Source organism: Osmerus mordax, chromosome 2 (genome assembly GCF_038355195.1).
Source record: "Osmerus mordax isolate fOsmMor3 chromosome 2, fOsmMor3.pri, whole genome shotgun sequence".
NCBI classification, from domain to species: domain Eukaryota; kingdom Metazoa; phylum Chordata; class Actinopteri; order Osmeriformes; family Osmeridae; genus Osmerus; species Osmerus mordax.
The window spans coordinates 18,546,683-18,560,688 of record NC_090051.1 but is presented as its reverse complement, the minus strand read 5'-3'; the positions used below and the strand labels follow the sequence as shown (position 1 = coordinate 18,560,688).

Below are 14,006 nucleotides of genomic sequence, written 5' to 3'. Positions count from 1 at the left end.
GGAGGATTCTTCAGAGGACCGTTCAATTCTCCCTCCCTCCCTCTCTCTCCCTCCCTCCTTCCTTCTTCCCTCAGGAATCGATGTTGGAGGGAAAGGTTCTTATAATCTATAAGTCATATCACTTCTGCATCGCCAGCACTATTGTTTCACTCAATTAAAAGTCTGAAGAGGTTGCGGTTTCTGCCGGGCGGGGTCTTGTGTGTGCGTGTGTGTGTGTGTGTTTGTGTGTGTGTGTGTGTGTGTGTGTGTGGCCTTGGCAAAAAATCTGCTGTCAAGGTAAAGGTCTTGTTGCACAGTTGACAGGGAACTGTTTTTACATACAAATGTGTGTGCTCACATTTTTATCGTTTAGTAGAGATGTGGTAAACAGTGGTAGGAGGAAGTGCGTAAGTATTACACGACAGACCTAGTGCTGTGTACGGAGTCTTCTATTCCCTGACCAGGTTCCTTGTCACCACCGGGTGATGACTGAAACTGACTGCAGCTACCTCCTTCTCCCGGACCCAGTGAGAGCCATCAGGATAGAGAGGTGCCAGGGCCCTGGGGAGAGAGGTGGCAGGGCCCAGGGGAGAGAGGTGGCAGGGCCCAGGGGAGAGAGGAGGCAGGGCCCAGGGGAGAGAGGTGGCAGGGCCCAGGGGAGAGAGGTGGCAGGGCCCAGGGGAGAGAGGTGGCAGGGCCAAGGGGAGAGAGGTGGCAGGGCCCAGGGGAGAGAGGTGGCAGGGCCCAGGGGAGAGAGGTGGCAGGGCCCAGGGGAGAGAGGAGGCAGGGCCCAGGGGAGAGAGGTGGCAGGGCCCAGGGGAGAGAGGTGGCAGGGCCCAGGGGAGAGAGGTGCCAGGGCCCAGGGGAGAGAGGTGCCAGGGCCCAGGGGAGAGAGGTGGCAGGGCCCAGGGGAGAGAGGTGGCAGGGCCCAGGGGAGAGAGGTGGCAGGGCCCAGGGGAGAGAGGTGGCAGGGTCCCAGGGGAGAGAGAGTCGGTAAGGCCCCCGGACCTCCAGGACTAAGGGCCCCCAGCTCCACCTCCACCCTCCCTGACCAAACACTGAAGTCAGCTGAAATGCCCCAAACTCAGCTCTTAATTTGTCATGGCAGTCATCGTTTTTTAGGGGGGGGAGGGGGGGGGGGGGAGAAGCAGAAGGTTTTAAATAAATTGGAAAAGCCCTGGTCTGGGTGGGGGGTGGGGGGTGGGTAGCTGTATTTTGTCACTGCTGCATATTCCTGACTGTACTTTATGTGCATGTCCCCGGCGGGCCAGCAATGTTCTACCAGGCTGTGGCCAGATAGATTAATGAGACCCATTCATCAGAGCTGATATTAATAATACGGCAGGTCTCTCTCCTGTCATTGTTGCTGCGATGGCTGCTGTGAAGTATGGGCTGCCTGGAACACTCAGACACATCCCAGGACACATCCCAGGACACCTCCCAGGACACATCCCAGGACACCTCCCAGGACACATCCCAGGACACCTCCCAGGACACCTCCCAGGACACCTCCCAGGGCACATCCCAGGACACCTCCCAGGGCACATCCCAGGACACCTCCCAGGACACATCCCAGGACACATCCCAGGACACCTCCCAGGACACCTCCCAGGACACATCCCAGGACACCTCCCAGGACACCTCCCAGGACACCTCCCAGGACACATCCCAGGGCACATCCCAGGACACATCCCAGGACACATCCCAGGACACATCCCAGGGCACATCCCCGGACACATCCCCGGACACATCCTAGGACACATCCCAGGACACATCCCAGGACACATCCCAGGTCACATCCTAGGACACATCCCAGGACACATCCCAGGACACATCCTAGGACACATCCCAGGACACATCCTAGGACACATCCCAGGACACATCCCAGGACACATCCCAGGACACCTCTCTTCTGATGGACCCCTCCATGCTACGGGCTCGTACCACACACGAGACACCTGACACACTGGTGTCTTTATATCTGGGAAGGCTGTGGGCCTTATATCTATTGGTGTGTATGTATGTGTGTGTGTATATAGTGGTGGTGTGTAGGGCTTTATGGGTAAATTCAAGGGTATACTGTGAAGAGGTAGAGGAGTGTGTGTGTGTGTGCGTGTGCGCGCCCGTCTCTGTATCCCTCTCTTCTGGCTGACTTGCTCCTCATTGCCCCCTCTCTTTTGCTCGGCACGCCGTGAAATGGTTTTCTGTAGGCCATTACCCCGGTAGGAGCCTAGCGCCCTACGCTGCTCCTGTGTGTGTGTGTGTGTGTGAAAGAGAGAGAGAGAGAGAGAGAGAGAGACAGAGACAGACAGAGAGAGAGAGGGAGAGAGAGAGACAGAGAGGGAGAGACAGAGAGGGAGAGACAGAGAGGGTTTCCTGTCATACTGAGCACCCGGTCCTGTTGTCAGGCTAGCAGGGTGAGAGGCCTGCCTTGTCCCTCTGTCCTCCCCCACCGTGTACCTTCCTCCCTCCCTCGCTCCCTCGCTCTCCCTTCCTCCCCCTGCTATCAACCCCTGCCTGGACACTGACAACACCACAGGGCCCTGCTCTTCTCCACTCTCCTCCGTTTCAGACCCCCCAGCCAGGTGGAGGAGTTAGGTTAGAAGAGGGTTGGAGCCAGGGTAAGAGGCAGGATAGCAGGCAGGGGAGGAACCAGGGTTGGAGCCAGGGTAAGAGGCAGTATAGCAGGCAGGGTAAGAGGCAGGGGGGGAACCAGGGTTGGAGCCAGGGTAAGAGGCAGGATAGCAGGCAGGGTAAGAGGCAGGATAGCAGGCAGGGTAAGAGGCAGGATAGCAGGCAGGGTAAGAGGCAGGGAGACCTAGCTCCAGCTAGCCCTTCCACTGGTGTCTGAATGAATGATGTGTAGTTCCCCCAGTCTTCCAGTGTGTGATTAATAGACGGCTCCAACAGCAGCCTACGGTGCCCTGGCCTACCTAGCCACCAGTCACTGCTCCTCTAATGTAGCACATAAACACACACACCATTTCCCCTCACCAGGGATGAACTGTAGGTCATTTGTGAATTGTGTGATTGGCTGTTCATGGTTCTCATTTCCCAGCATGCCCCTGTGGGAGGAAGCAGAGATTAGTCGGGGTGGGGGGGTTGTGGAAGTGGGGGGGGGGGGTAGCAGGCTGTAAAGGTTCCCCATGAATAAACTCATTTATACGTTATTAACATTTAACAAGTAGCATTTCCAAGCCCGCGCGTCCACACACCTTCAGCATACACTCGATAATTTCTGAACCGGGAAAGGTGGGGAGGCCGGGGGGAGGCTGGGGGTGAGGCCGGTGGGGGGGGGGGGGGGTAGAGGGATGACGGTCAGATAGATATATTTGTTTTCCCTTCGTTTCCTCATCAAGCATGGCTAATGAACACTGGGCTAATGTCAACACTGGAGGGGGGGTCAGGGGGTGGGGGGTAAAACCTGCAGGCCAACACCCCCATACCCCTCACCCAACCTGCCCCCCACTCCCTCAAACAAACATTCTCACTCACTCACTTATTATCTCTCCCTTACACACACACACACACACACGCACACGTATTATCATTCATTCTCTCTCTCTTTCTCTCTCTCTCTCTCTCTCTCTCTCTCTCTCAAACACACACACACATCTGTTTGTGTTCACTCAGCCTCCTGCACACAGTAACCTCCATTGATGTAATCTGCTGTTGATCCATATGTATGAGGCACCAGGCCCACACTCTGCAGCTCTGCTCACACACACTCACACACACACACACTCTTACACCTACACACACTCACAAACACACATACCTGTATCTCTTTAGTTGAGGACATCAATACTCACTATCTCTCTCTTCTCACCTATATCAATCACAACACACAGATAACTGTAGGCTTAACACTAATCAGCAAGGTACAGACAGACAGACTGATCTCTCTCATCTAAGTCTTCTCCGCTTTCTGCTCTGATGCAAGTCTCTCTGCTCTCTCTCTCAGTCTCTCCGAGTCTCTCAGCTCTCTCCATCTGATGTGATGTAAGTCTCTCTGCTCTCTCTCTCTCTCTCGCTCTCTCTCTCTCTCTCCTTGCTCTGATTTGAGTCTCTCTGCTTCTTTGAGGAATTGAGGCCATTAAGATGAATCAGAGGAAAAATGTTCCCTATATTCCTGCAGGCGTTTCGCCTTGCTGAGAGAGCTGGGGAGAGGTACAGCAGGAACGAGAGAGACAGAGAGAGAGACAGAGAGAGAGACAGAGAGAGAGAGAGAGAGAGAGAGAGAGAGAGAGAGAGAGAGAGAGAGAGAGAGAGAGAGAGAGAGAGAGAAGAAGAGTAGATTTAAAGCCAGCTCATTGAAAGTGATGGCACCCTCTCTCCCTCCTATCGCCCTCGGAAAATTGGAGCTAGTTTTCCATAATGGTTCAAACCTTCATCTGTCAAGAACCGCTAAATCTACTGGAATAATTTCTTCATGGATTAGATGTCAGTATTTATAATTTATTGAGTTTCTTCAGCCTGTGTGTGGGGAAGTTGCTGATCTCTCTCCCTCTTTCTTAAACTTCTCTCATCCTCTATCCCCTTTACAGTGAAAAGGAGTCTTTAGGATGCTGAGTGGCTGTGTGTGTGTGAGCATGTGTGAGTGTGAGCATGTGTGTGTTTGTGTGTGTGTAATGGCATGGGGAGCACTGGTGTAAACAGAATGGGCAGAGTCAAAGATGTGGTGACCAGGGTGTGATAAGCTCTAGTCTAGATAGATATAGCTCTGTCTGCTCATGGAAGGGCCTTCTTAATCAGTGCCTTCCTCTGGCTGGAGACAGGGGTTAGATGTGTGTGTGTGTTGTGTGTGTGGGGGGGGGGGGGGGGGGCGGGATGTGAGACAAGCTGTGTGTGTGTGTTAGAGGGGGTGTTAAGGGGCGCCATCCTGTTTGCTGTAACATAATCTAGGATGGAGACCTCCGTAATGCTCACCTCACGACGCCTCGATTCTAAACCCCTAATAAATAGTCTCTGTAAGTCCTTAACAACCCCATTCACCCACACAGCCCTACACACAAACACTCTCTCTTTCCATCTTTCTCAGTCTTTCCCTCTCTTGTTCTGTCTCTTTCTCTCTTCTCGCTCTCTCTGCGTCTCTGTCTATCTCCTGTATCTCTCTCCCTCTCTCTCTCTCTCTCTCTCTCACACACACACTTTTTTGGGCCTGGTAGTTATTCCTGGCTAGCTGACGCTGAACTGGGGCCAGTGTGCTGACTGACAGTCATGTGTAGGGTACACCGTGATGCACCGTACCATCTACTGGAGCACTGCCTCATCAGCACTGACATCATGTCTGTATATCTGGCTCCCTCCCCCCCCCCCCCCCCCCCCCTGTATCCCCTTACTGACCCTCTCTCTCCCTCCCTCTCTCTCCCTCTCTCTCCCTCTCTCTCTCTCTCCCTCTCTCTGCTCTGTAGCAGGTCCCAGTGAGAGCTCCAGACCACCGCCTGACTCCTCGCTATGAAGAGGTGGAACGCCAGTACGCCTCCCTGCCCAGGTATCATGACCCTCCCCTCTCTCCTCCCCTCTTCTCGCCTTTCCCCTCCTCCCCTCAACTCCCCTCCCCTCTTTTCCCAGTTTCACCTCCTCTCCCCCCGCTCCTCTCCTTTCACCTCCTCCCATCACCTCCTTTCTCCTCTCCTCCCTTTCACCTCCTCTCCCCCCGCTCCTCTCCTTTCACCTCCTCCCATCACCTCCTTTCTCCTTTCCTCCCTTTCACCTCCTTTGCCCTCGACTCCTCTCCCTCTTCCACCCTGTCATCTTTCCATCCCGATCCCTCCCTCCCTCCCCCTCTCCTCCGGTACATGCAGTGTGACTAAGCGGCAGCAGCAGCAGCCACAGAGAGGGAGACGGTGGAGGCTGCAGGTCTCTCAGTGCTGAGTAATCCTCTTTAAAGCTTATAATTAAATCTGGAGGGGCTGCAGTCAGAGGGCCCCAGCGCCTGAGAATTCACCTGATCCTCTCCCCAGAGACAGGGGACCGAGGCGGGGAGGTGTAACCTGATCTCTGGCCCCTCTCCTGTCATCCCTCCAGCCCGGGCCTCCAGACTCTGCTGAAGCAGACCCTCCTGAGCACTCCATCTCCCTCTCTGCTTTTTAAAATGTTTTTGTATCTTCTCTCTCCCTCATCTCGACCTCTCTACCTCTCTCCCCCTTTCTCGATCTCTCCTCAAGTCTCCCTCTCCACCCCCGTCCCCCCCCGTCCCCCTATCAGCCCCGGACCTCTGTCTCTGTCCTCTGTGTGTTTTCTGGATCCAGCCAATCAGCACGCAGGCTGCTCACCCCAACCAGCCAAACAAACAAACAAACAAACAGCAACTGTGTGTTAAATCTGCTAGCTGGGGTGTGAACATCAACAGCAGTTTAGGACATTAGACAACTTTACAGCCAGCTTCCCAGCCCGGCCTGAGCTAACAGGGAGTTCACGCTCGCCTCGCTCAATCTCCCCTCCCTCCCTCCTCCTTCTCTTGCTCTCTCTCCCTCTCTCTCTCTCCCTCTCTCTCTCTCTCTCTCTCTCTCTCTCTCCCTCTCTCCCTCTCTTGCTCTCTTGCTCTCTCCCTCTCCTCTCCTATATTTTATCTCATCTCTCTCACTCCCTCTCTCTCTATCTTCTCTTGTCTCTTTCCTTCTCTCTCTCTCTTTCTCTGTGTTTCTGTCTATGTCTCTCTCTCTGTCTCTCTCTCTCAGGATGTCTTTGGCAGATGCTGCGGCAGTGATGTCTTCCAGGTCTGTCTCTGGCATCTGTGGAACCAGAGGAGAGTGAGAGCACAGTTTAGAGATAGCACCTCAGGAACACGTCCACATCGGACAGCTATCTCCTGACCTTATAAAAACACAAGCACCACCTGACGTTGTGAAACCCACACCACCTACCTCCTGACCAGCCTATAAATACGGCTCTGCTTGGTCAGAGCTGACTGGCTAAGGGCTCCCAGAGAGAGAGAGAGAGAGAGAGCACGTCTTGACGTCTCTCAAATTAAAACATGACCGTGCAAGCCTCGATGATGATGATCATGATGATCTCCCCACAGCGTCAATACTGTATTACCACAGCCCTGCGTTCCTCCTCGGCCCCTCCTCCCCCAGCCCGGTGTTTGCGGAGGCGAGCGCAGCCCTAAAAGCCTCCAGGGTCCTCTCTCACTCCCATTTCCTTCCAGATTACCTCTGCGCTCCATCCCAGAGCCATTACAGGCCTGTGTGTTATTATTACGCTCACACAAACAGGCTCGGCTGTAGCCGGGCCAGCTCTCTGGCCAACCCCTGTCCCCTCCTTTACCCTGTACCCCACGGTCACCCTGTGTGTGTGTGTGTGCGTGTGTGTGTGCGCATAAACACATGTGCTTGAGTGTGTGTGTGCATACAAGTGGAGTGTGTGTGTTCTGCGGTCACCAGCAGTGCAGGTTGGAGTGCAGAGTGTGTGTAGAGCCGCTGGCCCCGCCTCTCCATATGTAGCTCATTACAGCCATTAGCAGAATAAATCAGGAGGTCACCTCAAGCACAGGCCCAACCCGGGTTTAGCCAATCAGAACGTCCAGTCACCTCATCCTCTACATGATTGGATTATCAGAGCGAGTCAGAGCCTGTGTCTGGACCTGGCAGGCCTTTCACTTCCTCCTTAGTGATAATGGAGTGATTAATGCCCAGATAGCCTCTCTTTCTTTCCTTCTTTCTGTCTCCCCTCTCTCTCTCTCTCTCTCCTTTTTCTCTCCTCACTCTCTCATTCTTCTTCTCTCACTCTTCTCTCTCTCTCTTGTTTTCTAACCCCCCCCCGTATAATCTCTCTGTCTCTTATCTCTGCTGGAGGTATATGCTCTCCCTCCCTCTTCCCTCCCTCTTCCAGAGACCCCCCATCCTCTCAGGTCTTTCCCAGACCTCTCCACATCCACAACAATCTCTTCATTGTCCACAGTCCAGACTGAGGGTTTTCAGGGGGCATCAAGGGGCTGTGTGTGTGTGTGTGTGGGGGGGTCTGTTGAAGGACTTGTTGACCAACAAACTGAGCTGGGATGGAGGGAGAACCACTAGGTTGTTCACAGCCTGTCACCAACCCTCCAGTCACCCTGGGAACACAAGCCCTCACCCTCCCTTCTCTTTACTGGAGAGGCTCTCCCCCAAGTATTCTCATGTAGACACCTCCTGTCTGGACATATCACTGCCAGGTGTGATATTGGATCATGTCTGGTTTAGATTATCTAAGAGGTCTTCCACCATCCTCAGACTGTCGTCTCTGTTGTCTCTTTTGTCTAAAGCTCTCCCTTTCCTCTCTTCAAATGATCCAAACAGTACTGTTGCATAAGCCAATCGACTGGGCCCTGTCTGTTGAAGACGGGCCACATTACCCCCCGAATCAACGTTTCCCAGGCTGGCGCGGTGCTTCCTGGTGAAATGGTTTTCTGTGTGAGCACACAGGAAGTCTCATGCCATATCGCCATTGTTCTGTCGGCTCCATGTTACCCTGGCAACCGTCACCCACCATCTGTGCTGGTGTGGCCCTTCTCACCCACTCCCTCTCTCCAGCACCTCTCACTTCTCTCTCCTTTTCTCACTCTCTTTCACTCTCTCCTTGATCCCCCTCTCTCTTCTCCCTCTTCTCCATCCCTACGTTTCCCTTCCTCTACCACCCACATAAATAAATATAACTGCGTTATCTTATTGGATTACTGGATTCTGTCTCATGATAACTAAGTAGATATATCACGTTTGACAGGCTCCAACTGAGAAACACTCGACGCTAAGCCGTTTTTCCTTGTGTGCGTGTACTCGCGTGTGTGTGTGTGTGCGGAGTCATGAGATGATCAGCTGTGAGATAAAGACCAGCCCACTGACAGTCTCTCAGCCAATCAGAGCTGCCCACTGAACATACAGAGTAGTCATTAGACAGCACTCCTGCATGGCACACAATTCAGGTCTAGGTAGGTTGAGAGCGCAATCAGCAGCACTGTGTTATGAATGCTAGGTTGTCACATCAGCCAGGTTGGGTGGGGTGGCCTGGTTAGGGGCTAGGGGGCAACCTTCCTGTAGTGCTGTGTGGGAACTGAGGGGTGTCACGTGACTGTCAGCGATCAGGGGTCGAAGTTCACCAGTGTGTGTTTGTGACCCACCGCTCTGTGTCCCTGGACAGCTGAAGCAACAGTCCTGCAACCCTCTCCCCCTTCTCCTCCTCCCTGGCTCTGTCTCTCACCTAGCATCTCTTTCTCCTGCACTCGCTCTTTTGTAGGCATCTCTCCCTGTCTTGGTCTCACTCCCTCTTTCTCTCTCTCTCTCTCTCTCTCTCTCTCTATCTCTGTCTCTCTCTCTCTCTGTGTGTGTTTAACCTAGCCTCTTTTTCTCTTGTTCTCTCTTTTTCTGGGTCTCTCGCTGTCTCTCTCTCTCTCTGGCGTGGTCTCTCTCTCACGCTCTCTCTGTCTATCTACACGTCTTCCTCATCCCTCCATCCTCCTAACAGAGGATGAAATCGTTTCTTCTCTCCTCCCATCGTTATGTGTCTCTCTGGACCGATTGTGGTTTGGTGTGGGCTGTGATTACACAGCTCTGATGACATCTCATATAGAGCTGAAACTCACTTAGCACCAGACTCATAAACTAGTAAACGAGTTAAGAGCTTGAGATGAAAGTGGGGTACCTCTCTTCTCAAGCTCTGCCCTCCCTTTTCACCCTCACCTAAATCTCTCTTCCCCTCTCTCTCTTCCCCCCTCTCTTTTTCTCTCCTCCCCCTCTCTCTCTCTCTCTCTTCCCCTCTCTCTCTTCCCCCCTCTCTTTTTCTCTCTTCCCCCCTTTCTCTCTTCCCCCCTCTCTCTCTCTCTCTCTCTTCCCCCCTCTCTCTCTCTATCCCTCTCTCTTCCCCACTCTCTCTCTCTCCCCCTCTCTCTTTCTATTTCTACTCAATCTCTTATTTCTCTCGCCGTCTCCTTCCTGTCACCATTCTCTGTCACTCTCCTCAAATACTTCACTTTCCTCATCTCTCCTCTCTCCCCCCTCTCTCCCTCTCTCTCCCTCTCTGCCGCCCAAAAGTTTGGGGGTTGTCTTTTGGAAAGCTTTTCACGTCTGCGTGTCTTGTTTATTGAAACAATATAACCAGGAAATGGCTGTCATTGCTTTTCACGAGGCTCTAATGCTCCGTGTCACGTAGGGGCTGCTCTGTAGCCCCGGCGCGGTGATTCGTTCTCAAACTGCGGGAAGATTGATTACCTCCGGGCTCCAGAGTGATGGAGGGATGCAGAGACCCGCCGAGCTCCACATGCGCATCACTCCCAGCCACCACCTGCACTTCTGCAGCGCAATGATGACGATGCGTTTGTTGACAACCACTGCCTCGGATTGGGGATTGGTCCGATTTGTTCGTGAGTGTGTGTGTGTGTGTCCTCTCTGGGCCTTTAGTGAGCTGATCAGACAGCTGTATACAGCTGTTAGGCGTGAAGATAGAGAGAAGGGGGGGGGTGGGTGGGAGAGGGGTGGAGAGGCCCTAAACAAGGAACTCCTTGGTATTTCCTCTCTCTCAGAGGCAGGTGCAGAAGCAGGAGGCCCTGTGTGCCCCATCACTGGTGAATGTAAATACAGGACCAGAGTCGGTTCCAGCTGACCCCTCTCATTCACCCTGCAGTGTGTGCCCTCTCCCTCTGCACCCTGCACTCTACAGCTGGTCCATTTAGCCCCACCGGGTGTGTGTGTGTGTGTGTGGGGGGGGGGGGGGGGGGGGCAATAATGGCTTCCAGGCTCATTCCCCATAATCCCCAGCTGCTGCTCTGAGCTGATTGAGTTCCTGGAGGGGACATTCCTGACATCCCAGTAGGGCTGATGGTGTTGCCTAACACGGCTGTAGGGGTGGTAGGGTGTAGGGAGAGATATGGTGGGATGTATGGATGGTAGGGTGTACAGTGGGGAGACATATGGTGAGGTGTAGGGAGAGGGAAGGCAGGGTGTGGGTATGGTAGTGTCCTTGCTGCTGGTTAATAGCCCAGGTGGGGAGAGGCAGCTCCAGAGACTGGAGGTCCACCTGGACCCATTATCTGCTGCTGTAATGATGTCTCTGCCCTTCACACCCCCCTTCTCCCTCATCTCTCTCTGTTCCCTCCACCTCCCACACCTCCGCCTCATCTGACCTCCTCATCTTCCCTCCCTCCCTCTCTCCCCTGCCACTCGCTTTATCTGTGCCCTCATATGACTCATTCCTAATTCAGACAAACAGACAGAGAGGCAGACAGACAGACAGACAGGCAGACAGACAGAAAGACATATTGGCAAACTTTCAGACGCACAGGTAGGCAGACATACAGGCTGGCAGACCGACAGAAGGAGTGACAGAAAGACAGGCAGACAGACAGGCAGACAGGCAGACTAAGTGTCCCGCCAATCAGACGCCTGCTCATCCGTTTGGGAGGCCACCTCTAGAAACAGACAAGCTACATGCTGGTGAAGTTTAGAATACCGACCTCTGCCCCTCCCGGCCCTGGCTCCGCCCCTGGCCCAACGTCCACGGGGGCCCCGGCGTTGGGCGACAGGAGCCGACCGCAGGCCCCGCCCCCGGCCCGGAGTGCCTGCTGGAGGTATCAGTGTGTGTTTCCGACGCTCAGCAGGGGAAACCGGAGACAACCCTCGCCCCAGCACACAGTAACACAGCCCCTGTCCCGTTAACAGATATATCCATGTCACGGCCCAGTGGAAACCTTGTACACAATGTGTCACACACAGAGGGAGAAGGAGTTATGGGCCCTGCAAACGATAGGCCAGCTCCTGCTGCCTCTTTCAGACTGTCACATGTCACTTATAGGGTGTTGCTATGTGGTCACAAGGATCATGTACGTAGGGTGTGGGTGGGTGCGTGCGCGTGCTCTACGCACGCGCGTGTTTAGGAAGATATGGAATGGGGAACAAGGATCCAATTCGCCTCACTTAACTTGGGAATAGCATGTCTTCACATGTATGAAAATGAGATGATGGCGATCAGGGGGAGGCTAACTCTGCATGTGGTTGTGTCCCCTCCCTCCACAGGCGTGGTCCCATGGAGCCTGACTACCCCATGCAGCCCTGGGCTGGCCACCGTGACCCTGGCCCCTACCCCGGCCCCCACCCGGGCCCCCAGCCCTCCCCAGCCTACCCCAGCTACCCCCGCCAGGCCGAGCAGGGCTACTACCACCCCCCACCCCCTCAGCAGAGGGGGCCTCTGCGCCAGGATGTCCCACCCTCCCCGACCATGCCCCACCGGGCCCCCCGCTACGACACCATGACCCGGGGGGTGAGGGCCCCCTACGGCCCCCCCAGCTCGGAGCACTACGCCTACGCTCCGGACGGGCGACACCCCGACCCGCGCCAGAAGAACCCCATGACTGCAGCCGTGTAGCGCTGCAGAACCGCAAGAGCTGCAGGCGTCCAGACCACCCCGCAGTCCATCTCCTGCAGCCAAGGCGTCTGCAGAACACCCTCACCTGCAGGGTCTCACGCTATCTGCACATCCCCCTACGTTTGCCAAACAGGGTTATGTCCACTACGACTGGCTGAACCACACTATGAATGAAGAACCACATGTTTTTTTATATAAATACATATATATATATTATATAATGGCATTCCACATTGTCTTATGAATGAAGGAAGAAGTAAAGCAAGGATGATTGTCCCTCCAGATCAGAGCAGTGTAGAGTAGAGCAGCCTGGAGGCTGAGGCAGAGGCTGCAGCCTCTGGTCTGGCTGCCTCCTCTCCCTGGTGTCATGAAGGCTTTTAATGATTCACCACTGCTTGTTATTAGGTTGATCATAGAAGAAGATAAAATCCCATATGATGAATATATACTGTATATTCAGTATATTAACTGCATGTCTGTTATTACTGTTATTAATAGAGAGAACACAAGAGCTCGAACAGAATGATCCATAATGGCTGACTGACTGACTGGCCAACTGACTTTACAAATGGCTGACTGATTGATTGACTGACTGACTGACTGACTTGGCTAAATGACTTGCTCACTTGCTCACTGGCTTGCTGCCTGGCTTTGCTCGACGCGTTTCTCCCTTTATTCTAGATTCTGTCGGTTTCTTTTTAGACCACAGACCCACGCTGACCCAGTGTGCGCTGGCCCAGCTGATGACCTCTCTTTTTATCAGAGCCGTAACAGGTACTAAAGTCTGAAGGCTGGCCAGGACCACCCAGTCCAGCTCAGACCCGACCAGGACCCTGAATAGACGCTTAGACAGGAGGGCCAAGGGAAGAGATGATTGGCGTAGAGTGACGAGGTTGATGAGAAGAGGCAAGGGCATGGTTGAGGGAAGGAGAGGGAAGATGAGGAGGAGAGGGAAGGAGAAGAAGGTGGTTGAAGAGGGGATGAAAAAGAGAAGACACAAGAGGGAGCTTGGTTGAGATTGATGAAGATGTGAACATTCCATGAGATTGTGTTTTTACGCCTTATATGCAGTGTATTTTACAGCTTTGTCCTATGTATTCTAGGCTGGCGATGCTAGTGTCTGTAGACTACGTTAGTTGCACAGACGTTCTTATCTGACGGTACTCCTGGTTCTCCATCTGCTCAGAGACCAGGACGTGAAGGACGTCATCTCTCTGTAGCCTCTCTGTCCCCATAGCAACACACCACTCCTCCACTTTAGAACTATGTATTCCAAAAAATCAACAATGAATTTAGATTGATCTCATGTATGTAACATTAATAATACGCTTGTATTTTCAATTTGTATTAATGTTTTTATAACATATTTTGCATTAAATACTCCTGGTAAAACATACTGTGATGGTGTCGTCATGTTATTAAAGGTGGGCTGTTACTGTCTGTCTCTCAGGGTTAATTACATATAAGACCCAGACTTGGTTTTTGGAACGTCCCCTCCAAGGTGATAAATTAACATTCTCAACTCAATTTAATCTATCGAGCCCAAGATAAATTGTACTTTCACGATAACAGATAGAGGTCCAAATTATGTTTAAGTAATTATCAATTAGCAGGCTGAGATATGACTGTGGGTTGGTGTCCCAGAGACTGACTCAGTGATGGAGTTTTGCAGCTGAGCGTTGGACTTGGACTGT

The 14,006-nt window shown here is 53.2% G+C and overlaps 1 protein-coding gene across 4 annotated transcripts in view; it reads left to right on the top strand.

Moving 5' to 3' along the window:
* Positions 1-12,621, top strand: part of pard3bb (par-3 family cell polarity regulator beta b) — a 74,078-nt gene extending 61,457 nt beyond the window's left edge. For 3 of the 4 annotated variants that reach the window (XM_067257638.1, XM_067257623.1, XM_067257614.1), the window contains 2 exons: positions 5,394-5,473; positions 11,964-12,621. In XM_067257638.1, the coding sequence (XP_067113739.1) occupies positions 5,394-5,473; positions 11,964-12,312 (429 nt within the window). In that variant the 3' untranslated portion in view covers positions 12,313-12,621. The remainder of the gene's footprint in view (positions 1-5,393; positions 5,474-11,963) is intronic. The other variant, XM_067257631.1, reaches the window with a different exon arrangement.
* Positions 12,622-14,006: the final 1,385 nt, after the last annotated feature.